This window comes from Mustela erminea, chromosome 2 (assembly GCF_009829155.1).
Source record: "Mustela erminea isolate mMusErm1 chromosome 2, mMusErm1.Pri, whole genome shotgun sequence".
In the NCBI taxonomy this organism is placed as follows: domain Eukaryota; kingdom Metazoa; phylum Chordata; class Mammalia; order Carnivora; family Mustelidae; genus Mustela; species Mustela erminea.
The window spans coordinates 161,523,391-161,550,176 of record NC_045615.1 but is presented as its reverse complement, the minus strand read 5'-3'; the positions used below and the strand labels follow the sequence as shown (position 1 = coordinate 161,550,176).

The window sequence follows — 26,786 nt, the reverse complement described above, 5'->3', positions numbered from 1 at the left end:
TATTAAAATGAGGCATGGTAAAGAGTTAGAGATGGTTTCGATCATGAAAGATCATCGCTAAAATCATCATGTTAAGATGTTTGAACTTTGTCATGCAAAACATGAGGAAACCATAGAAGAATTTTAAGCAAAGGTTTATATTCATCAGATTTGCATAAAAAATAATTCTCTAGGTATTGCATTCCTAGACAAGAGCAACCAAGAGAAAAACAGAAAAAAATAAAGATACTATTTATGACCACAACGACAACAAAAGCATCTAGGAATCAACTGAGGTACATGAAATGAAGACTTAATGAGAGAAATTATGAAACTTTAATAAAGCTAAAGATACATATACATAAATTTCTTTATGAAAATGAGGGTTCTATATTATAAGGTTTTTAACTTTTCACAGATTATTTGATAAATCCAATGTAATCCATATAAAAATCCTAGTAGTTTTTCATGGAACTGTATAGGCTGATTCTAAGATTCGCACGGTAGTGCGAAAAAATTAACAATAGCTAACAATTTATTTTTTTTTTAAGATTTTATTTATTTACTTGACAGACAAGAGATCACAGGTAGGCAGAGGGGCAGGTAGAGAGGAAGGGAAGCAGGCTCCCCACTGAGCAGAGAGCCCGACATGGGGCTCGATCTTAGGAGAGACCATGACCTGAGCCGAAGGCAGAGGCTTAACCCACTAAGCCACCCAGGCGCCCCAATAGCTAACAATTTTAAAAAGGAATAAGGAGTGGGGTTAGTCTCTTTACCAATTATCAAAGTATAAACTCTGATAAGATACATTATCATGGCATAGAGACAAAGGACCACAGAATAACAAAGAAAAACTTAGAAACAGAGCTATTTATATAGGAAAACTATCTTAAAAATTGTTAAATGTCAGAGACTGTATTTCATTGGGAAAGAATAAACTAGTCAATTACATTTTGCTAAACAAATGGGGTGGATAAGGAAATTTGATCTTTACCCCATAACATGTCAAACATAAGTTTGATGGCTTAAAGATACAAGTATGAGGGGCGCCTGGGTGGCTCAGTGGGTTGAAGCCTCTGCCTTCAGCTCAGGTCATGATCTCAGGGTCCTGGGATCGAGCCCCACATTGGGTTCCCTCCTCTGCAGGGAGCCTGCTTCCCACCACACGCACCGCACCACACCCCCGCCTGCCTCTCTGCCTACTTGTGATCTTTGTCTGTCAAATAACTAAATAAAATCTTTAAAAAAAAAAAAAAAGATAGAAGTATGAAAAATTAAACATTTAAAGGGTTTTTTTTATATTATTTATTTCAATCTCAAGTAGGTGGAGAGGCAGGCAGAGAGAGAGAGAGAGAGGAGGAAGCAGGCTCCCCACTGAGCAGAGAGCCAGATGCGGGGCTAGATCCCAGAACCCTGAGATCATGACCTGAGCCGAAGGCAGAGGTTTAACCCACTGAGCCATCCAGGTGCCCCTAAACATTTAAAGTTTTAAAAGAAAATGTAGGAAAATGTATGTATGTATGACTGAGGAAGAAAAGAATTTCTTAAATTAGATATTTATAAACTCAATTCAAAAATATAAAAACTAATAATTTGAGCATGTTAAAATTTAAATTACAATTTGTTTCTACCAACATGGTAGACTACAGATTCAGAAAAAGAAAAAACAAAAACAAAAACAAAAACAAAAACAAAAAAACTTTCCTGATACAGTAGTTCTTAAAATGCTGGATAAAGTAATCATGGAGACAGGGCAGGAAAATTCCCTGGAGACAGAAACAAGAAGAAAACACAAATCCATAAAGTGCACTGGAGTCAAAGGCCAACCCTGGAGAAGGGCAGGATATCACAATGGAACCACCACATCAAGTCTGGACCCACAAAGCACTTCATGCTCAATGTGAAGTAGAAACCAATCCGCACCCTGCCTTAGACATTAGAGATAAAAGCCCTGACCTTCGTGATGGATGAAGTGGGAGAGCTTCCTAAGACTGTGCATGATCCTAACTCTCAAAGACTGGGAATTCAACTACCTGCATGACAAAACACACACACACACACACACACACACACACACACACACACACACTCTCTCTCACTCTAAGCCAACAATTTAAAGTAGCCCCACGTGGGTATACCCAAAAGTCTAGTAGAGGGGAACTCAAATTTTCTCTAGAGGAAGGCACCCTGACCTCCAAAGACTCCAACCAGTGAGAATCTATGATATGTAAACACATAATAAGGATTTTTTTTTTTAAAGGAAATCACTGGCCATTCAAGAAACTGGTCACCATATACAAGACAGAAGGAACAACCAACTAACTGAACAACGAGACTTGAAAAGACTAAAGAATAGTGGAATTACCAAACACCGAATATAAAACAACACTGGTTCACATATTCAAGGAAACAAAGTAAGAAACTGAAAGTACAGAAACACATTAAAAGGTTATCAAAATTGACAGGCTCAAAACAGAAAACTGGCCAGGCAATTTACATAAAAACTGAATTTCTGAAAAGGGTAAACAGCAGAGAATGGCACAGGGAAAGAGAACTGGGAAGACGTCTCTGAATGCAGAGTGCTGATGCCCATGATGTGGACCGAAGTGCAGCACCAAGGGTCAAAGATGGAAAACGGGACTGAAGGTTATGAGATTTGGAGGATACAGTGGGGAGATTTCATACACATCTATCAACTGTAAGAACTGGGAAGAGGCATTATTAAAATAAATATGGTTGAGAATTCTCCAGAAATTGATGAAAGACAATTTCATCATCATCAATTTCATGTCAATTACCAGGTTCAGAAAAACCAAGAACTATAAAATAACAGAAAAGCCAAACTTACACCACCACAGTGAAAGACTAGAGCACCAAAGAGAAGATATCCAAGTTACCAGTGAGAAAAGGCAGATTACCCACAGAGGCAATTAGAGTAACCAGCAACTTGTCCACAGTAAAAGAAAATTAAAAGGCAGTAAAATAGTACCTTCAAAATACTGAAAGAAAAAAACTATCTGCCTTCCAGAATGAAGTTGAAAAAAAATGTTCAGGTTAACAAAATGACCTTTACTAAAAGGAACTTTAAAGGGATATCAAAGTGAAAACAGTGAGCAGAGACGGCAGGTCTGACATTTAAGAAACGATGATGAACTACGCTATTAAACATGACTTGTAAACAATAAGCATGTCTTATTTATGGATTAAAGTGAAATGGACGCAAACTCCTGGGCGATAACGCCATCAGTGACAAGGAGGTTAACAGTGGGATCAGGCCCCACATCGGACTCCCTGCTCCGCAGGAAAGCCTGCATCTCCCTCTCCCACTCCCCTTAATTGTGTTCTTTCTCTCACTGTCTCTCTCTCTCTGTCAAACAAATAAAAATAAAAATAAAATACATACAATAAAACAAAAAACTGTTTTGAAATACACTGAGTCACTAAGTTTTTAAAATATGTCATCCCCCCAAACATGTTTACAATTTTAATATGTGTTACATTTAGATAATTCTTGTATGTAAGCAAGGTGATTCAATCTACAGTCCATTAACAAGTAAGTTGTCTGCCATTTTTTATTTTAGATATTTACTTTATAATACAAATTATATTCTTATTAAACAAAAACAGCTGTTTCAAAGTTCTGAAAACAGTTGTAGTTCAAGCGATACAGATTTAAAATATTAACATGAAATCATCAGAGAAAGCAAAACCCATTTTTTAGAACACTTGGAAATTAAGCTACCTTGACACCAAACAACTCGCACACATAACTACATTCTAGATTTAGTTCGTTAGGGAAGAATTAAAATCACACAGCCTGTGGTTAGCAAACAAAAACCACTAAAAACTTCATAAATGAATGTGCACGAGGAAGTACAAAGCACGTAATTCTATATCCAACCCAAGTAAGACAAACTTTTTTTGTCACCGAAGATACAGAGTGCGAACTGGACAGGACTCCTCTTGGCACTGGCCTTTATCACGAAGCGGCCCAGCCTGCCGGCGCTTATGCAGGCACCCCGGCTAACCGGCTAACCGTCTCGAGTGTGCCAAGTAAACACAGCGCCTTCTGTAATGACTTCGGAAGGCGGCGCGGGGGCCCACTGAGAAGAATCGCAGCCCAGAGCCAAAGGACCAGCACAGAGCCAGGATCTATTACTTCAAGGCCTGATACCAAAGCCTTGGCTCAGAAAACAAATACATATTTAAACATTCTGGGTATGACTAAGGAAAGCGCACTATACAATGCTTCAGATCAGCTTATCTTGATGTCCCCAAACTCAAACAAGAAAGAATAGCTTGTGCAATTCCTCCTTTCCAAACATAGCTCAAGTCTGTTTCTGGATTAATAAAGTTTGTCAGGCCCAGGACAGTTTCTCCCTCTCACCGGCTTCCATGACTCCCCGGGCTTAATACTCCTTTGATCAAATCTGTACTTTAGTACAGATTTAGTCAGACTAATGGAAAACCTCCAGTATTACTATCCAGTCATGCTCTCCAACTACTTGGCTGGTCCCATGGGAAAATGATGGGAGTCCACCTTCAGTGTGAGATAACCAGCAGGGACACGCCCCCCACCGCCAACGACAGTGAAGCCACTTTGAGGGCTGGGGAGGAACCATCTCGGCATACCTCTAAGCCATCCGTGGTACACAATATGACCACAGCACCTCAGTAAGGAAGAATTTGGTCAAATCTTCTGATACTCAGAGATAACACTAGATACAGCCCTAAAAACATCTATGTACTTTTATAGAAAAGCCCATCACACTGAGAAAAAGAAAAAAATGAACATAGAGCTCTTTAAACACACGTACACATAAATACTTGCATCGGTACGAGAATATCCAACCAAACAGAAGTACAGTATGTATACGACTTTCATTAGATTCAGAACAAAATACACAATTCCAAAGAAAATTAAGTTTTACTACTTTCATTGAAACATGCAACAGAATGTTTTCTGAATTCTGGTCCTTAAAATGTCTATGTAATGGGCTTCCACATTAAATTTCAATACAGGAGAAAGTCCTCTTAGCTGGAAGTCTCTATCAAAATATGTCTAAATAAAATAATTTAACAATATTCACCACTGATATTTTTACCTGTTAGAATGGTCTATGAAGACATTTATAGGGGCACCTGGGTGGCTCAGTGGGTTAAGCTGCTGCCTTTGGCTCAGGTCATGATCTCAGAGTCCTGGGATCGAGCCCCGCATCGGGCTCTCTGCTCAGCAGGGAGCCTGCTTCCCCTCTCTCTGCCTGCCTCTCTGCCTACTTGTGATCTCTGTATGCCAAATAAATAAATAAAATCTTTTAAGAATTAAAAAAAAAAAAAGACACTTACAATTTCAGACAAAACAAGTACCACTTAAAACATAACAAGTTCTGTCTTAAAAGCACTGATACCCAGTGCTTGATAACTGCAATCTGTAGTAATCTCATTCAGTTTGTGGATCTTTAAGACATGTAGATTTACTTCAGAATATATTTTACTTCAAAGAACATGACAGTGGTCTTGTGCACTTTTAAGTTAATAAGAACTTCAATGAAACTCTTTGGTAAGAGAATTCCAGGCACCACTTCCTCAAAAATACTGTCTACCTGGAATGCAAACTGGTGCAACCACTCTGGAAAACAAAGTGGAGGTTCCTCAAAAAAGTTAAAAATAGAGCTACCCTATGACCCAGCAATTGCACTACTTGGTATTTACCCAAAGGATACAAACATAATGATTTGAAAGGGCACGTGCACCCCAATGTTTATAGCAGCAGCGTCCACAACAGCCAAACTATGGAAAGAGCCCTGATGTCCATCAACGGATGAATGGTTAAAAAAGATACTAAATATAACTATAGCTATAGATATATATACACATATATCACATCCTCTTTACATAAATACACACGTGTGTGTATATATACATATATATACACATCTACATCATGGACTATTTCTCAGCCATCAAAAAGAATGAAATCTTGCCATTCACACTGATGCGGATGAAACTAGAGGGTATTATGCTAAGCGAAGTAAGTCCGAGAAAGACAAATACCATATGGTTTCACTCATATATGAAATTTAGGAAATAAAACAGATAAACATAGGGGAAGTGAAGGAAAAATAAGCCGAAAATTGAGAGGGAGGCAAACCATAAAAGACGCTGAACTCTAGGAAACAAAGTGACGAGTGCTGGAGGGGAGATGCGTGGGGGAGGGGCGAGGTGGGGGGTTGGGGATAATTGGGTGAAGGGCACATGATGTAGGGAGCACGGGGTGTTATATGCAACTCATGAATCACTAACTTCTACTCCTGAAACTAACCTAAAAAACAAATAAATAACAGTATTGCCCACCTGCACTGCTCTGTTCAGAGACTACTACAAGAAACAGTCATACCTTTGAAAGAACATAATCATAGCTTTTCTAAGAACAAATTCTTTTCAGAGTGAAATGATTTATAAAAATGCAATTTTAAAAAGCTATGCAAAGAAAGAAGATGAGTTATTTCTTCCCTTGGTACAGTTCTATATATGCTAACAATACTTGTAAAATTATTCCCATAACCTAAAAAATATTTAATGGACTGTCCCCTTTGACTTTAAAGGACCCATGTATTAAGATAAGAAAGCCTCTGAAACAGTACAATCTACTTTCTCACAGGCACTCAGGAAGTACTAGGTCCCTTTTCCCTTGTTTCTTTCAAGCAAAATCTTAAAGGATTTATCATTCTCACATTTATAACTTTAATTTGTTTTTCCTCTACTGACCTACCTGCATTTGGGGAAACCAGTTCTTTAAAAAAGACCAGACTGCAAGATCTTCACAGAGTCCGTGTCTTTTTATAGCTTTGATTCCCCATGCCTAAGTATTATGAATATACTCCTAAGTAAAGGCAAATTATCTTCTCCAAAAATCAAAAGAAAAAAAAAATTGTACTGGTGAGACAGACAATCCATTTACAATATAATATAGAGCACACAGGACTAAGCATATGAAGTTGCAGGACCGAAATGAAGAAAAACTTCACGAAGAAACATAAAAGTTTTAACAAAACGGACAGACACAGTGTGTTCCTGGAAAGCAACACTCAATACTATCAACAGGTCGGACCTCTCCCCACCTACAGTCCCGAGATAATACAGAGTCTTCATGTAATGCCGATTTAAATTCAACTGCAGAATTTTATGGCATGCTTATTAAACCTGAAGTTTTCTGGACCCTTCTCTAAACCGAGGATTAATTCTCTGTGATTCAAGTCCAGGAATCTCTTCAATAAGCACCGTATGAAGTTAAGAACCTTTCCATTAGCCCTGTTATCTACTGAAGTCTGACCTGAAGGCCATTAACAAAGCAGATACAGACCATCCCCGACTTACTCGTTCAACTCAACCACTTTTCGGCTTTGCGATGGTGCCAAAGCAAAATGCATTCAGCAGAGACTAGACATCCCACCTGGCACTGCGCACTTTTCCTCGGCGCGTGGTATGTGACACGATACCCTCTCCTGCCACTGGCCATGGCAGAGCCGCAGCTCCCAGTCAGCCGAGGCAATCATGAGGGTAAACAGCCGACACACCCACAACCTTCCAGTACCGCTACATACCACTCTTTTTTTTCCCACTTTCAGGACAGTATTTGGCAAATCACATAATATTTAATACTCTGCCATAAAACAGGCTCTGTGTTAGATGATCTTGTCCAACAGGAGGCTAATGTTCAAGTGTTCTGAGGACGTTTAAGGCAGGCACAGCAAGCTATGACATTCAGGAGGCAGGTGTATTACAGTTTTAACATGATATCCTCAACTTACAATGGGTTTTGGGGGATGGGACCCCATCATAAGTCAAGGGAGACCTGTATTCATGAACTGATCTGACCACTTTGGGGGGTATTTTTTCTCCCCATCTTAGGACACTGGCTAGAGGAGAGTGCGACCTGTGGCAACAGCAGCACTGGCATCCCTGGAAAGCTGACCCAGTGCAGAACCTCATGTTGCATCCAGATCTAGCAGAGAGGAGTGTGTATTTTACTATATATCCAGATGATTTATATACTTATTAGTTTGATAACCAGTGTGTTAAAGAATAAGGCTCTCCAGAATGGTAATGTTTTAAAAAATTAATATATCTTTAAAAAAAAAAAAAAAAAAAGCCATTCAAGTAAAGGGACATTCGTATTCCTCTTGAACTTCCCTGTTCTAGCACCAGCCCCAAGGGTCCCTCATCATAACCCCCATTCATGAGACTGCGATGAAGTCACCATCTTTTGATTTTCCTTTATTTCCAGCCATGACATCTTTATCCGCATTTTCTTTCCTATAGTGAAAAAGTCGGATATTAGATGTTTAATGCTTTCTTTTTTTTTTTTCCATAACTGCATTAACTACTTTTTTCTCCCCTTCTTACATTTCAAAACTCCTCCATTCATAAGCCTGGGTCTTAGGGTCTCAATCATCTCTCACCCATTTCACAGTTTCATTCTCACCAGAAATAGCAGAACTGAAAAGCACCAAAATTTTAGCCAATTCTTACACACTGCTATTAAATTTGTCTTTTCTTCCCAAATTCAGCATTATACTAACCTCTTCTTGGGACTCTTTGGCTTCGTGAGGGTAAAAACAGAAACCTACATCTTAAACTTTTCCCAGTTACCTCAATAAGGTCTGGGATTCTGCAACTCCAAGACCCATCCATCATCCGCCTTCTCAGACAGCCTCCAATGGTCTCTTCACCCAGCTACCACACTCCTGCATCTGACCCGAACTACAATTAGCTAACCATCAGATAGAGGCTCTTCCTATTTTTTTTTCCAACCATTTTTTTAGAGAGTACATGTGGGGGTTGGGGGCAGGCAGAAGGAGAGGGAGAGAGAATCTTAAGCAGGCTCCATCTCACCACTCCAAGGTCATGACTTGAGCCAAAATCAAGAGTCAGATGTTTAATCAGCTGAGCCCCCCAGGTGCCCCTCCAACAAATTCTAGTAAGTGGCTGTGCTAGGTTCTGGAACACATTTTCAGTAGGACACGGTATGTGTGAGTTTACAGTCTCTCGGGGGGAGAAAGACAAAAATATTGTGGCACATTGTGATGAACAACACAGTAAGGGCACTTGTCACTGAGGTGGCAAAGGGTTGAAATGAAATTGTATTTGATATGCCCTCAATCCAGCCTTCTTTTTTCACTTAAGCGGGCCCTGAAATTTCACTGTTTTAGGAAGACTTTCTAGATAAGAACTGACAACATTCGTCAGGAAATCTATCCCATAAACAGCATCACATATGTAACTCAAGCAAAACATGCAACCACTTAATTCACAAATCCAATTCCGTGGCTCATTTATACCATCCCACTTAGGATTAGGGATACATAGTAAACAAGCACCCTGTATCTTCATCTTTGGAATGTATTACCACTTTATTTTAATACATGCTTTTGTATTGGTTATACTGTACAACCAAATAATACGCATTTTATTTGCAACCTCTATGAATGCTCAACTGAAAAATGTTCCTCAATCGATCACGGTTCCCAACATGACATGTAGGAAATCCCCCAATTTGTAGTGGATTCTGCTCGGACAGCTCCTATCCACACTCTGGCTTTCAGAGTATTTCCCCACACAAACAATCCTCCATCTGATAATGAGGTACTCAGGTCAACCTGCACTCTACTCTAACAGCGCTGTCGTACCTTCATGCCCCTCTATAGAAACATCTCTGTGTGAACATTCAGAGTTCCAATGCGAGAAGCTGAGAATGCATCTCACTACACCCCTCGCACTGCAGGTTTTGCCCAGGCGACCACTGAGAAAGAGACTGCCCCAGATCCAAGCCACTAACAGTACCCAAGTAACTACAAGCAGCAACTCTAACAAGTTGTCTCCAGTTTCTACAGCGGTTCCTACATTTACTGTGGTCATGTGTCCCTTGAAAATACAATGAAAGCCATAAGCCCCTGCCTAAGAAAAAAACACATGGCTGTCAATGAACCCCAGGTGAACTACCCCAACTGCGAAGTGTAGCGTCCATACAAACTGCACAGTCCAGACAAGTACTGTCCGATACATGTCCAACAAAATGTAATAAGACACATATGCAATTTCAAATTTTCTAAAGGACAAACACGGTGAATTTTAATAATACATTTTATTTAATGCAATACAACCAAAATACTATTATTTCAACATGTAAGCAATATTAAATATTAATAGTATCTTTTACATTCCTTTTTTCACATTAAGGCTTTGAAATCCCATGTGTATCTTACATATGTGACACACTCCAATTCAGCCCTGCCACATTTCAAGAAGTAGCCACATGCAGCTAGTGGACTGTGTGTTAGACAGTCTTGCTAAACTATACACCATCCAGCAACTCTTGAGCCCTTTGGGCTCAGGATCCATTACAGACCCAAGAGAGCTTTTGCTCCTATGGTCGTATCAATCCATATTACCATTTTAGAAATTAAAACTGAGAGGAGCACTCAGGTGGTGCAGTTGCTTACGCGTCTGACTCTTGATTTTGGCACAGGTCATGGTCTCAGGGTCGTGAGATCGAGCCTCACGTTGGGCTCTGCGCTCGGTGTGGAGTCTCTGTCCCTCTCCCTCCCCTGCTGCCTCGTGCCATGCTTACGTTCAAAGCACTTATACTCTCTCTCTCCAAAATAAATTTTTAGAAATTAAAACTGAGAATTTTTTAAATCTTTACTAACTCATTTAAAATAATAGACATGACTTGTCAACATAAATAAATAGTTGTTATTTCTTAAAACAAAAATTTAGAGAGAAAAATGGCATGCTTCACATTTTTGCAAAGCTCTTTAATATTTGCCTTAGGAGAAGACTGCTGGATTCTCATAATCATTTCTGCAGTAAATCTCCTATCATATGCTTGGGCCCAATAAAGCATATGAACAAAATCTAGCCTCATGCATACACAGAGGGAAAGGTGAAAACTATCTTAATAGTCTTTTCAAGTAAGTACAGATATTCTTCTTCGCTATTACAGCAAAACAAAACAGTGGTTTCTTAAAGGTTAGTTGCAAGTATCACTAAATTCTCGCACTGTTAAACTAAAATCCAATGGTCAGTTTCGTACTGTACATTTGTAACATCATACATTTGGAAAATATTATATCAGTTCACTAAATTAAAGAGATCTTCCATTACACATATATTTTTTCAAAAGAAAATAACATTTAACATTATCATCTATCTCCTCAGAAAAGCCTACGTAATGGGAAGCTGTCAAGTCCACAATGGCAAATACAGTCTTCCAAAATTCTTACTTTCTTTTTGAAAGCTCAAATTCCATCATTAATAACATCTGTCAGGTGTTTTCCTTGAAGTGACAGCCTTACTTAATAGTGAAAATATCTGCCAAATACCCAGATCTAAATGAATCATAGTCTGTCAGTCATTCTTTCAAATAAAAATAGTGTTCTATGTAAAAGCAGCTGGTCTAGGACACAACTCAATCACCCACACACTTTTCCTCCATTATACTATCATACTTCATTATGCAGCACGTGTTTTGTGTACACTTCCCGCTTCTTCATACATTAAAAAGATGTGTACTTACAAACGGCCAATAATAAAAACATGTAAAGATGTTCAATATCACTTATATTTAGGAAAATATGAATCAAAACTGCAATGATATGCCGCTTCACATCCATTAGAATGGACTTTCATAAAAAGTTTAAAAACCCAAAATATCAGGTTTTAGTGAGGATGGGAAAAATTGGAACCTTTGTGCGTTGCTGGTGGGAATTTTTAAATAAAAATCCAGCTACTATGGAAAACAGAATGTAGGTCCTCAAAAAATTAAACACAGAAGTGTCACATAAGCCAGCAATTCCACTTCTGGATATATACTAGAAAGAACTGAAAGCAGGGGCTTGAAAAGATCCTTGTGCACTCATGTTCACAACAACATTTACAATAGCCAGAAGGTAGAAACAACTCAAATGTGCCCACTGATGGATGAATAAACAATATGTGATATATACATACAACAGAATATTATTCACTTAATGGGAAATTCTGATACATGCTACAAAATGGATGAACTTTATTTCTAAGTGAAATAAGCCAGACACAAAAGGTCAAATATTGGGTGATTCTATTATAAGTTGCACTCAGAATACTCAAATTCATAGAGACAGGAAGTAAAACAGTGTTTACCACAGGCTGGGGGAAAAAGGGATATGGGAAACTAGTGGTTAATAGGTACTGGGTTTCAGTTAGAGAAAATAAAGTTCTGGAGATCAGTAGTGGTAACGGTCACATAACAATGTGAGTGTACTTAATGCCACTTACTTAGCTGTAAACTTAAAAATGATTAAAATGGTAAATTTTATGTTATACACACTTTACCACAATCAAAAAAAAAAAAAAAGATGTACTCAAGCAGCCAAGATTGATAGGGTTTTTACAGCTTTATCCAGGATATTCTTAAGGGAAACTGGCTTTAAAAACAAAAACAGGGGCACCTGGGTGGCTCAGTTGGTTGGACAACTGCCTTCGGCTCAGGTCATGATCCCGGAGTCCCAGGATCAAGTCCTGCATTGGGCTCCCAGCTCCACGGGGAGTCTGCTTCTCCCTCTGACCTTCTCGCTCATGCTCTCTCTCACTGCCTCTCTCTCAATAAATAAACAAAATCTTTTTTAAAAAAATAAATTTAATTAATTAATTAATTAATTTTTAAAAAACTATTAAGAAAAACTAAGTGCAAACTGTCTTGATTTGTGGTAAGATATTATAAGTTTTACCACCACCACTACTGCTTTTGGACCATCAACACAAATGCCAATGCAGTGTAAAATGTCTTGGTAGCATCATGAAAATAATTCTGACCTGAAAGTACTCCTCGAAGGGCCCTGGGGAATCCTTCCTCCTGGGGCCCACAAGCCGTATTTTAAGAACCATTACTGAGCCTGTTCTTTTTGAAAAGCCAATTAATGTTAGGGGGGAAAAAAAAAAAAGAAAAGAAAAAGAAACATAAAAGATCACTTAGTTCTAGTTTTGTTTTTATTTGACCTTTTAAGATGAGAGAAACAAACAGGCTTAAATGCTGAGCAGACATGAGATATAATAAGAATTTTAAAAACAAGCAGAAAACAAGAAAAATCAGATAGTTGATAGAGAAAGAAACAGGGCAGATTAGATAAATGAGGGACACAGCCTCTGAAGTTGGGAGTAAAGGAGAAACAGATAATCAGAGGCAGAAGGGGTTGGGGGTATAATTTGATACAAAAAAGCTCTAAGGCTTCAAGATGTACAGCAGAGCATGCCAGCTGTAGTGAACACTGTATTCTATACTTGAAAGTTGCTGAAAGAGTAGATCTCAGAAGTTCTCATCACAAGAAAAAAAATTTGTAACTACACTAAAAATGAATGATGGATGTTAACCAGATTTACTGTGATCATTTTGCAATTTGTGCAAAGATGCAATCATTATATTATACACCTGAAACTAATGTTTATGTCAATTATATCTCAATTTAAAAAAAAAAAAAAAAGCTCTCCTAGGGGCACCTGGGTGGCTCAGTGGGTTAAGCATCTGCCTTCGGCTCAGGTGATGATCTCAGGGTCCTGCGAACAGGCCCTACAGCAGGCTCCCTGCTTCTCCCTCGGCCATTCTTCCTCCCCTTCCCCCAACCCCACCTGTTTGTGCTTGTTCTCCTCTTCCTCCTTGTCAAATAAATAAATAAAATCTTCTTTAAAAATTAAAACATAAAATAAAATAAAAAAATTTTAAAAAGCTCTCCTACTCAGAAAAATCGAGACACTAGATATATGCTTCTTGATAATGATAGGAATAACTGTAGCATTTTAACCAAAAAATTTAGAAATTTTAATATTTTTAAATCATATATCAAGAACTCTTCTGACTTTTCACCTGTATGTGTATAAAAATATGCCATATGTATCACAGAAGCATTGTCATGTCATTTTTAAGAAAACTGTTTAATGATGCCATAGGCACTCATTTCTCCTGCAAACACTCAGAAGATTAGTATTCCAGGTGTAAGTCAAATGTATTTGTACCATAACCAATAATATGAAAATCTGACAAAACCTTGTTCCTCTTTATTTTAAATACACGTAGCACGAATTTGTTAAATGGAATGCAAAAAGAGATTTGACATGACAGCACTAAGCCTTAAAGTTCCTAAGTTTGAACCAGGAACCGAAGGAAGTAGAGAGTAAGAATTCAGCTCGTCTCTTCTTTCACTTTCCTCGTGTTTTATAGCAGTTCTAGATGTTGCCATGGTACATTCAACTGAAGGAGCTAGAGTCATGCAACTTTATGCTACTTACTTTACAGTTCGCAAATACATTATTTCATTTACGAATGAACATTTCTATACCGAGACAAGAGACTCATTTTGGGGTAAGCTGCAATTTTATTTAGGGGATAACTGCAATTTTAAACTTTGTAAAAATTTTGTTTAAACTTTGTAAAATGAATCCTGACGTCCTAAACAACTGCACACATGGTTTGATGGCCTCAGGGAAAAGCGAAGGGGGGAAGCTTTAACTCCAAAGTGGCTGGGAGCACCTCCTTCCACCTCAGCCTCTGCAGGCGCCCACGAATCCTCCAGCTGCCTCCAGAACAGTCAAAGTCCCCTAGTCCCTTAAGCCTCCTTAAAGTCCCCACTCCAATCAAAAGCCAATGCCTGTATGTGCACAGGAGCCAGTTAAGGAAGCCACATGCAGCGGAAAGAGGTTGAAGTCACAAGACCGAAATTCCTCCCTCCAAAACACTAACGGTGTGACTCTGGGGTGCACTAGCCTTTTAAAAGAAAGACTGTTAATCCAACAATACCAGTTAGAATAATATTTCAAAATGTTTTCTGAAGGAAGTCAAGAAGACCTTACCCTCAACTTAGATTCTTGTACACCACCCAACACCTTCATCCCTGTGTTCAGTCTTCCAAAAAACAAAAATCAATGAACTGACCCCACAACATCTGGCCATTAGTTCCGTTCTACTTTGAACACTACAGATTCGTACAGCACCTCGCAAACTCGCTTCCAATACTGCGCAAGGACAGAGTACCATCAGCAAAGTGACACAAACACAACATATACTTAAAAACAAAAAAACTCATGGATTTGTAACATTTCTTGAGTTGTCACCCCTAACAGCTAGTTTCAGTATATTTTAAAAATATATATCAATTTGAATTGAGATCCTTAGAATTCCTCCTTTGGATTATACAAACGATATTTTGCTAAAAGATAAAAAATTAACAGATTTAACAATCCAGTTAACTATTCACTAGGATTTGAACTAGGCTAGTTGGTAAGAAAATAAAACAAAACAAAACTCTTCAGATCTCATTATTGCTTACAACACCAGTAAACTATCTTATAAACTTCTCCTATTGATCAGAGAAGAGACCATTAAAGGCCTATGTATAGAGAGCATATACACATCCTACTTCTGGAAAAATAACTCAAAACCTATGTCCTATTGATCACGAGTCAGTGCCATCATTTTTTTATATACAAAGAATAGACCATTAACATTCAGTAGGAGAGATTCTGTTACGCAGGCAAGAGAATGAAAAATTGGGTCATGGCCAGTGATGCATAATCCCACTCCCTAATAAGTGTCCTGACAATATTCATTAAGTAAAATATTTTACTATATTATATGTAAATCATTTAATACTAATATCTTAATGATTCCAGAATGAATAGTAAAATCTAGACCAACCACACACAATCTCATTCAAAAGAGAATACTTAAAAGTGTAAAAAGCTCCAGCCAGCTCTAACAATAACCCAGGCACAAAAAATTAAGGAAAATAAGTAAACACAGCAATTAGACAGGGGAAGTGGTGTGTTGGAAACCTCTCTCCCAAACCAAAGAAGGAACAGAATGTCGAGGGTGATAATGATTAGTTATTAACAGAACTGCATGAAGCCTTGGTTTGCTCCCTCTGGTCTCTTATGCCAGGCTTACAAATTCCCTAATCTAAAAGAAAACTGAAGGTCTCTCTACTGAGAAAAGCACCTCCAATATTAGACATACTAGTTAGAGGGGTCCCGCAAGGTCATAATCGAGTAGTTTCTTCCCCAGGGCACTGAGGATACGAGATCCCCTTCTTCTTCATTGTCTTTCTCTCGGACAGCAGTTCTCCCAGTAAGCCTTGGTAACTATCAACCTCTCAAGAGAAACCCATAGCCAGTTGAGCATTTCCAACATTGTCACTGTAAGATTAGGTATTTGGAGCACATACTTTAGTCCTGTCTATCCTCTCTGTCCCACAGTAGTGGCTCTCTCTAAAGCCGACATGGGTCAAGGGAACTCGGTTAGAACACTGTGGAGAGTCACACCTAGTAAGAGGAGCAACGCAGTACCCACAGAACAAAGATAGACTATTTGTGTAATCACTACAGAAATGAAACAGGCCAGGAATCCAGAAATAAATCTGGTAGTATTTTTTTTCATTCATCTAGATAATGCTGTACCTGTATTATCAGCAAATATCTCTACTTATTTCAGTTTCTGTAAAAGGACATAACTTGAAAAATGGGGCCAACCTACTCCCAAGCATCAGCCGAACTTGGATATGTCAAGTATGTTGTTATCCAATTGTTTTATAGTAAATGTTTACAGGCCTCTGGCTGCTCTTCAGTTCAAAAATTTAATCTCTTACAAATGTACCAAATACCTACATGAGTACAGCACCCTAAGAGAAAAGAGATAAGAGATAAGATGGATACAAGTCTAATCTTAAAGGAACTTTTAATCCTGCAGTAGAGGAAACTTTGTATTACACATTGTCTTAGAACAGAACAAAGCTGCGACAAGTAAGGGCAATAGGAGCAACGGAGCAACAGTTACAACACAGAACCTCGGAGGAAGGCAGGATTACCCTCACTTGGTTGCACACAGGGGTTTCATAGAAAAATAAAGACAGCAAGAAAGTAACTGTATTTTAACTGTATCCTACAAGATACATTTAAAATAGAGTGGGGAGGCAGGTGTCTGCATTCCAGGCAATGTAACAACATGAACTGAAAAACAGGAATGAAAAAGCAAGAGCAAAGAACAGGAAATGTCAAGTCCTAGGGTTGGAGTGAGAGAGGGATTAAGACCTGCGTTGGGCATTGGGGTCCCACCGCACAGGGCCTTGAATCCCAGAGTAATGAGTTGGGCAAATGATCAGAAGTCCACTTCAGGAAGAAAAACTGGGAGGAATACAAGAGGTGATTTGGTAAGTAAAAGGGGAGGAAGAGTCTGAGTGAAAACCCAATTCTATAAGAGCTAGTAAGGACCCCAAACTAGAGGGGAGCCTGGGTGGCTCAGCAGGCTGCCTTTGGCTGGAGTCAGATCCCAGGGTCCTGGGGTTGAGGCCCGCATCGGGTTCTCTGCTCTCCCTCTCTCTGCTGCTCCCCCTGCGTGTGCTCTCTGTCAAATAAATAAATAAAAATACAATTTTTTAAAAAGGTGGGGGGGGGGGGTGGTCCAAACTAGAACTGACAGCACTGGAAACAAAGTCGCCAACTCTTCACATATTAGCACGGGTAAACTTTCAATCCACCAACTAAGAGAAAGTACTAAGACAAAGTACTGTCGCTCTTCCTTACACATTCTTTCCAAAATAAAACTTGAAAAACACGAAAATTTCTTTACCTCCAGATACTCTCCAAAATATGAGTCACTTGGAGAACACAAAGGATTAAAATGATAAAAGAATCTATTACGGTGGCATATCCTTTGAAACTAAATAGTACTCTGAAATGCCACAGGATTTTATCTGAGCACCAATCCCCTTATCTTAAAGGGTACTCAATAAGGCAACTTCCTAGAAAGGACTTTCTCACAAGGATTAAGAAATAATTTTATGCTGTGGGATTAAAAAAATAAATTGCTAATCTATACTTGTCAAAGAACTCAAATGCATGATTATCACACATAATCCTTTCATTACGGTCTCGGTCCTAAAACTGTTATCTTATCCCTCCTTTCCCAAGCTCCTCTCGTATCAGAGAAGCAGGAAGAATCCATCACACAAACAGAATGGGAGAACGCTAAAATGGAAAAAAGATGTTACAGATTCATTTTTATCCACTTCATTTTTTTCTTAAGGAGAGTGAAATCAAAATGTCACAATGCAAGTCAGTAGCGTAACAGAATATCAGCTGGCCCAGCTCCAAGTTTTGCCCTTTTTTTTTTAAATAGCTGCCTCCAAGAAGGCACCGTTTTGAAAATTTAATGAAAAGTTAAAATAGGCAAATAGGCAGCAACAACTGTTTCATATTTTTTAATAATATTCACTGCAAAATGCCTCTCTAAAGGCTACATCCCAAACTATGCCCTTAAACTTTACTGGAATTCTACAAGACAAGAACCAAAAATTCCAAAATAAAAGTATCTGTGTAAAAGCCCAATACAACCACTTTCCTGCAGAGAGACGTGAGCCGGTTAGCAGAAATGTGCTGACTGACCTCATTTGTAAAGATGATACACGCAGACAAAGGACTCTCCAAATTAACTACGTGCCCAACTACTTAAAACAGTTCGGTCATTAACCACTCAACTTCCCAACTCAGTTTCCTAAAAATAGTAGACTTGTGAGTAGGCGGATGATTCACGAGATGGATCCAGGATAAAACCAAGAATAAACACTCACAGCTCCTTCTGATGAAACCTTTCTATAGCTTTGAAATCACCACTCAGGACTCTTAATTTCAGAATTCCAAGTCAAACCCCGAATCCTTTTGATAGCTACCAAATAGGTTCTAATAAGTGTTGTACTTCAAATTTTGACCCAAAAAAAAGGGGGTAGAGAAGGAGTTAAAGAGAACAAGATAATGCACAAGTAAGATAGTAAAGAACACTAAAGGCCCAGAATCAACGTAAGGACAAACAATTCCACCTCGCAGTATGTTCCGTAACATGAGTAACATCAGGGATCTTTTCTATTTTTCCCTCCTGCAGATCCCATAATGGAAAGATGCTAACAAGTATTAACTTATTTCTACTCTTTTTTAAATAACCAAAGTCAACCTTCCTGAACTGCTCAGCATGACAAAGTCAGTATTAACCGAACAAAGCTGACTGTAGCTAAAAGCAAAGAAATATGATGTTAGTGCAATTTAGCACTTTTTTGGACATAAATGCATAATTTCCACACTTTTTTCAAAATATTGAAAATTGGGAATTGCTTTAGTGTCCTTGAATAAAACTGCCACTTCTAGAGAAAACAGCAATCAAAATTACAACCAAAGAACTATCCCCACAATGATAACATATCGCACAAGCGAAGCGTGTGAGAGTCTATGTAATGTCTTTTGCTACAAATCACTTTCATCTCATCGTCAAAGAGTATGCTGCTATCAAGGTAAAAATTCTATATAGCTGATTGAAACTGAAAAGCTATATATTGCTAAATGACATAAAATATTTATCTAATTAAAATAATTCAAATTTTTTACAACTATAATTCAAGATAAATTCAAGATAAATACCTACTCTACAAGCAAATTACCACAAATCCAGAAGCAGATTTCACAGAAAGCTGATAACCAAATCTGAACCTAAAACTGGCCCACATTTATTGAAAGACTTGGCATGCACTGTTAAGTACTATCCTACATTATCTGCTTAACAGCACATATTACCTATTAATCTTCATAATAAATATTAACTCCATCTTATAAAAGAGGAAACGATGCTTTCTGAGAGTTTAATTCAACTACAACAACAACAACAAAATTGCGGACAGAAACTAAAGATACGGAGATAAACGAGAACCTGCCCTCAAAGAGCTCATTGTCAAAAACCAATTATATTACACACAACTGCATGTAACGATACTTTCCTTCTTTAAATTCAGCCACCTTTGCAAAATAAAGAAAAATATGCCAACAGAGAAAGATAACTCTAAGAGGACATTCAGGTTATCTTCCTTTGCGGTTTCAAGGAGGCTAACTAAAATAACACTTAGCCTTAAATGCTGTCTTCAAAAGTTTGTCTTCACTTATATGTGATTGCTGAACCACTATACCATACACCCGAAATTAATAAAACACTGTATATTAACTATGTCGGAATTAAAATTTAAAAATATATAAATAAATCCCACATTTTTTTAAAAAAAGAGGTACATCTTATACTACCATGATGCTGACTCCTCCTGTTTCTAGTTTTTTGTTTAAGATTTTTTTTTTTAATTTGACAGAAAGGGAGAGAACATAGCGGGGGGGTGGGGGGGGCAGAAGGAGAGGGAGAAGCAGGCTTCCCCACCGAACAGAGAGCCTGATGAGGGGCTCAATCCCAGGACCCTGGGATCATGACCTGAGTGGAAAGCAGACAGAAGCTTAACTGACTGAGCCAACCAAGCATCCATGTTTCCAGTTTTTGGCTGATGAATAAAGGTGCTGTAAACATGAATGTGCAGGTTTATAAAAAAGAAAAAGTCTGTCTTCGCGCAAGTATTCAGGGTCCCCTGACCTAAGCAGAAGACCTCTGATGGGACAAGAACTAAAGAGCCCTCCCTCGGTGCTTTTCAATTTGCGAATTAGGTCTTAAATTCTACGGAAGAACTCCATCTGTGTTCATTTAAAAAAAAAATTTTTTTTTGAAGTCAAAATCTGTTTCCTTTGTAAAGAATTTGAAGGTCCTTAATATGACAAGGCAATTTGTGTGATTTAAAAAGCAATTAATAGACAGTAATTCTAGCCTCAAGAATTTTACTATCTGCTAAGGGAAATGAGACAGGAACAATAACCACCTTAGTATTTCTACGTGCTTACATAATTGTATCTCAAGACAAAAGATTAAATGTGATAAGAGGGAAAAAGCAAATAAATAGCTACAAATGTCCATAGAAGAAGGGAGTGATCCTAACTAGCAGTGAGGCGACTAGGCTTACACAGGCAAAGGTAGTGATAGGTAAGGAACAGGGAATGGCACACGGTAGCTGGAGCAGAGTATTATCAGGAAATAACCAGAGCTCAGACTTAGAAGGTAGGTTACGAACTGGGGCGGGGCGGGGAGCCTGGCTGGCTGAGCACAAGGAGCCTGTGACTCTTGATCTTAGGATTGAGTTCAAGCCCGAAGTTGGGTGTAAAGATTACTTAAAAATAAAATCTGTAAAGAAAAATAATAATAATAACTAAGCATGAGTAATTGTGAGTGTGTGGCCAAAAACTGGGATCAAGATGACACACAAGTCACTCCCTCCTCTTCAAAGCGCCGTGTTCTCCGGGCCTCTTCACAGCTCCCTGCAGCTCCTGCTTACTCTAAATCAGCCCTTCTTGAGGTATGGTTTCTGGACCAGCAGCAGCAGCAGCACCAGGGAGCAAGTTGTTAGAAATGAAAATTATCGGCCGCACCCAGACATACAGAACCAAACCGTGGGGGCTCGGGCTCAGGAACCTGGGGCTTACCAAGCCCCCCAAATGATTCTGATGAACACTAATGTTTAAGGCCAGTGTTCTACCAGAGTCCTTCGGCGAGAGCCTTCTCATTCTATACTCTCTCCCTACATTCTCCTCTCCCGGGCCTTTCAATAACAGCCAAATGTTCACTTATCAAAAATACCTCTCTCTAAACCCAGACACCTTTGCTGAGCACCAGACCACACATTCAGCTTCCCACTTGACGCTGATTTCCTCCCGGACAGCTCAACTACACGTGTCTGGAACTCCTGGATGTCCTCCTAACCCTTCTCCCTTCTCCTTCTCTCCTCTTCCCCATCTCAGCAAATGGTACCTCAAGCCCAAGAGCTGCATCAGTCATTCCCCCCAGTTCCTACAATACCCTCCCCCAACCCAATCTATCACCAGGTCTTCCCACTTGAGCACTCTTCTCCATTCCCACTGCCACCATCTTAACCAGCCACCGAATCTGTCCGCCTCTCGACCAGTCTCTACAGAGCAATCACCATGATCTTGTCAAAGGGCAAATCAGAGCCTATAACTGCCCCAATCCTTCAGTAGCTTCGCATTGCATTTTCAGATAAAACCTAAAATCCTAAAGTCCTGGACCCTGGTCATCTTTCCAACATCATCTTGGTCCTTCCTCCAAAGGGATTCAATCATTACATTCCCCAGCTCTGGGCATATTTCAGTTCCTGAAACTTCCTCACACGGAGACTTCTCCGTTCGTGACACACCCCACACCACCTCCACCTTCACACCTTCGCACACTGCCTTTACCTCATTTTTCTCCTGCTCCATGTTTCTGGTAAAATACCAAAAAGGTCTTCCTTGATCCTTCAGTATAAACTGAATCAGTTAGTTTCTCACTAACCCCTGTGCTTTCTTCTCGTGACAACTATTAAAATTATCTACACGACTGGATGATTTTTTGTTTAACCTTTATCTTCTATATTAGGCTGGAAATTCCACAAGGACAAAGAAATACCTGTTTCATTTTCCACTGTATAAATAATGACTACTACAGAGCCCGGCACACGAAAGGCGTTTCCTAAGTAGTTACGGAGCAGTAAGACTCCTCGTTATTTCTGTTAAATCCTCCCTTCTGTCCTCTCACAAACTGACCTGCAAGTTACTGTAGCCAAGACAATTTCTGCTTATGAAGTATCATGCTTAAATCCCTCATTTTCAGATTGATTTACATGGCAAAATCAAATGTATTTTACTACCTTCCTGTAAAATTAACAGTAAGAAGTGGCTAACACTTAGCCTATATTAACTGACCCTAATCTAAGCAGTTAACCGGAGAGCTACTGAACTCCTTCCACAGAACTCTCTAGCAAATTCCTAGTCTCCCCGTTACCTGCACTGACAGCACCAACAACCCGCATGCCCGTGACAGAAAGTCTCATCCTTACCCGTGAAACTGTATGCAAAATACCATTCCTATCCAGACCCGAGAACCTCATAATTAGATGACCTCAACGAATTATGATAGTGCCCCAGTCCCCTGGTTCCACATTTATTTAAGCACTTTGTACCAAACACATGTAGAACAACACAGAACCAAACACATTGAGAACCTTATCAATCAACATTAAATGCTCTGACTAGCATGTGACCAAAAAGCCAGTCCTATGTTTTGTTAGAATTTAAAGAGTACACTGAAATACATATGCTTGACACTCTGACTCTGTTTCAAGCTTAAATTTACATATGGCTCTATCAGAATCCTATAGGCCCAAACTGGATTTAGTTAGCATGCACTCCTGAAACTAAAGTGTTTTTGAAAAAAACATGAAAGTGTTCCACGGTATTAGTTCTCTAAACTTTGAGCAGAAATTAAAAAGGTATAAGGTGTAATAAGCATTTCAAACATACACATGCTTAACTAGAGACAATGATAGAAGTACCTATTTCAGAGAAGAAACTACTCCCAACAGTTTAAACATACAACATAAGTATATATCCGAGAATCTGCTTATTTCTTTAAATAAATATATAATATATAAATATGTACTTACATGTATACATGTGACCTAATATCTATACTCAGAAATATTATGCATGTGTATGTATACATACATATACACATACATACATAGGAGATTGCCACTATTTGGGGACTCCATATTTGTAAATTCACGTAGTCACTAAAATTTATCTGTATTCCCGAAAATCAATACAATGGCATTTTCAAGATCATTTGCAGACATAAGCACAGTGCTGAAAATTTTGAGAAGGCTGGCTGGACACAACAAGATACCTTTCTGCCTTGTTTATAAACAAGGGCCCTTTTTGAAATCTGTTTAGTGCCATGTTTTTCTCATTTTTGTGCTTTTTATTGATTTCATTTTTTAAAATGGCCCAAGCATAGTGCCAAAGTGTCATCTAGTATTCCTAAGCTCAAAGAGGCTGCAATGTTCCTTACAGAGAAAATAATGTGTCTTAGATAAGCTTTATTTAGAAATGAGTTACAGTGCTGTAAGCCGTAAGTTCAGTTTTAATGAATCAACAATATATGTTAAAAAAGATCTTTAAACAGAAACCCACATAAAACAAGGTTATATACTGACTGGTGGACAAAAATGTTGTCAACAGGGGCTTGCTTGCAGGACCTCACACCTGTGTTTCTAAAGGGCAGTGGTTCAGTACTGACTCACTGCCCCATGACTTTATAAAACACAACTACTCTGAACAATGAGAAGCAAGTATGTAAATACAAACAACTACACTTAGAAAGAGGAGCGAGAATATGAGACAGAGAGAAAGAATAGTAGATTTACTGAAGACTCAAAGACACTACAGAGGTCACTCTGAACAAGATGCCTACGTTTTTCAGTAGCACGGCAAAAACACCTCAGGGCAGGGCACAGCACCTACAGTATTGGCCCTGTTTAAACAACAAGGACCCAAAGCAAAAAAAAAAAAAAAGGAACCTACCAAGTTCATTTTTTCATTTTTTGGTCTTTGTTTTTATTCCTTGTCCCACTAAATGGTATACCTCTGCCCAACTCAGGTACTCTAAACTTTAATGCCTTTCCACACCACTTGCCCTCACCTTGTAATTCAGCACATGCATCTGTCAATTACTGAACGATCATTCTTGAGTATGAACCAGACTTTGTGTTTAAACATCCTGTCTAAATTGTCTAAATTATTTGGAAAAGAGAGGATATTAAGCATTTGAAGTAAGAAGAAACTGTCAGGATAAAAAAGTAAACTGAATACGGGTAATTTCAGTTGTATGTGTAAAGAGAAAAGAAATACACAAGGGAAGAAAGTCTGCCCTCCCATCCAACGACTACGAAATAAAAGTCTAATCCAAGAGCTGGAGTGTCGGGAAGGGAAGTCCCACCTTCCAAAACAGCTTCTTCAGCTCCTGCTTCGTCCTAGCACTTGGTTACGGAGTTTCCCAAGAAAAATGGCAAAATTTATAGCAGAAGCTAGTAGAACACTCTAACGTGACATTAGTCCTTAACTGCTTTTTAATGTTTTGTGGCTGAATGAACACTCCCTTTGAAATTCTTATTTTCATTTTCCAAAATTACTTAACTTTTCCTGAAAATGACTTGCTTAGGGTAATGATAGGATATGCTTAGGGCAGTGATAGAAGCCACAAATCCAAAATCTAGTTTGATGAAATGTCAATGTTTTCTTTCCACTTTATAAAAAAAACCCATCTGGGATTTTGTGAAATGAAGTGACTGTAATACTACTCAAGCCACAGTTCCATTAGTCACTACAATTCAAAGCAGTGTAAGTGCAGCATTAACTTAACAGCCATGTCTTCTTAAAAGCCACAACTCGATCTAAACCAACATTTGACATCCAGGTATAACAAAGAACTAGGAAATTTTACATGCAGTAAATCTATCAAAACCAATGACCATGAATATTCATTCCTCTGAAAAGCTAAGGCTCCTTCTCCCCCCTCCAAGGTGTGCCTAGGCTCCTCACTAGAGGCAGTGGCTTGTAAAACGACGACACCCATCCCCGAATAAGTCAGCATTTCTTTCTCTTTAAATATTTTATAGACAGAAACCTTCAGATTTTTTGCACTAATGCATTATTGTTTATGGCGTTTCAGAAAGCCTAAGTGGAATCTCCGTCTGCTGCGTCCAAACCACAGCAGCGTCCGACTTTCAGAGCCAGAACCGCTCCCTCCAACCTCTCTCAACCAGGACGTAAAGGACCGTCCGTCGAGCGACTGTCTGCTGTGCGTCCTCACCGGTCCTCACCGGGTCCGGTTCTGCGGGAAAAGCTCGCAGCTCCGAGGAAGCCTCCGCGCGCGCCGCTCGCACGGGAAACTCCCCACCGGAGCGCGGGGCGGCGCTTCCCCGGGCGCGAGCTCCGCCGCCGGAGCCCCGATCGGCCGCCGGAGCCCGGGACGGGGGACGAGGGCGGGACGCGCAGCCGGGCGGGCCGGAGTCGCGCGCCCTCCCGACCCCGTCTCCAGGGCCAGAGACGCCCCGAGGGCACGAACAGCCCCTGGTCCGACGCCGGTTCCGGACGGGACGAGCGGACTCCGAGCCCACGCGCTGCTCCGCGCTCCCGCCGACCCACCCCGGGGACAGCGCCGGCCGCACACGAGCGCGCAGAGCGGCGCCGGCTTCCCCGGGGACCCAGCGGCGCGACCGCGGCTCGACCTCGGGGTCCGCAGGGTCCTCGCCCCGCAGCGCGGGCGGAGACCGGGGCGGAGGCCGAAGCGCCACCGCGGGCGGGGCAGAGCCTCGATCCGCACGACCGGCCCCTCGGCCAGTCCCCGGCCCCGTCGCGCCCCGCACCGCCCGCGAGGGCGTCTTCCGCTCACCCCTCGCGCCGCGGGACCGGAGCCCGGCCGGGAGAGCGGGGCCGACCCAGCCCGGGCGCTCGTCACGGCCCCCGCGGCCCGGGGCAGGAGCGGGGAGGGCGCGCCGGGCGGGCGAGCCCCGGGCCGGGCGGACGCCGCCAGCCGCCGCCCCACCCCGGCCCCCCTCACCTGCGGCCGAGCCCCCGCGCCCCTACCTTCGGCCAGCGACTCCTCCAGGGTGACCTGGTAGCGGCCGACGGCGAACACGCGGACCCCCACGGACGAGCCGCCGCCGCCGGAGCCGGCCCCGGGCCCGCCGGCCGAGCTCCCCGCCGCGCCGCCGCCGCCGCCCTCCGACTTGTGCATCCGCGAGAACTTCTTCATGGTCCCGCCGGCGCGCTGGGGGGCGCGGGGCGCGCGAGGGCGAGCGCGGGAGCGGGTCCGCGGCCCGGCGCGCGGCCGGCCGTCCGCGAGGGGTCGCCGCCCTCGCCCGTGCGAGCGTCCGTGCGCGCTGCGGCCCGGCGGCCTCACATCCCGCGCGCGAGCGCACCGCGCCGGCCCCGCCGCCCGCTCCGCGGCTCCGCTGCAGCTGCCCGGCTCCCGCAGAGCG

The 26,786-nt window shown here is 40.7% G+C and overlaps 1 protein-coding gene across 2 annotated transcripts in view; it reads right to left on the bottom strand.

The window, feature by feature from the left end:
- The window catches only part of BMP2K (BMP2 inducible kinase), a 122,042-nt gene extending 95,480 nt beyond the window's left edge, over positions 1 to 26,562 (bottom strand). Inside the window, exon 1 of one of the 2 annotated variants that reach the window (XM_032334693.1) lies at positions 26,392 to 26,562. In XM_032334693.1, coding sequence (XP_032190584.1) covers positions 26,392 to 26,560 — 169 coding nt within the window. In that variant the 5' untranslated portion in view covers positions 26,561 to 26,562. The remainder of the gene's footprint in view (positions 1 to 26,391) is intronic. The other variant, XM_032334692.1, reaches the window with a different exon arrangement.
- Positions 26,563 to 26,786: the final 224 nt, after the last annotated feature.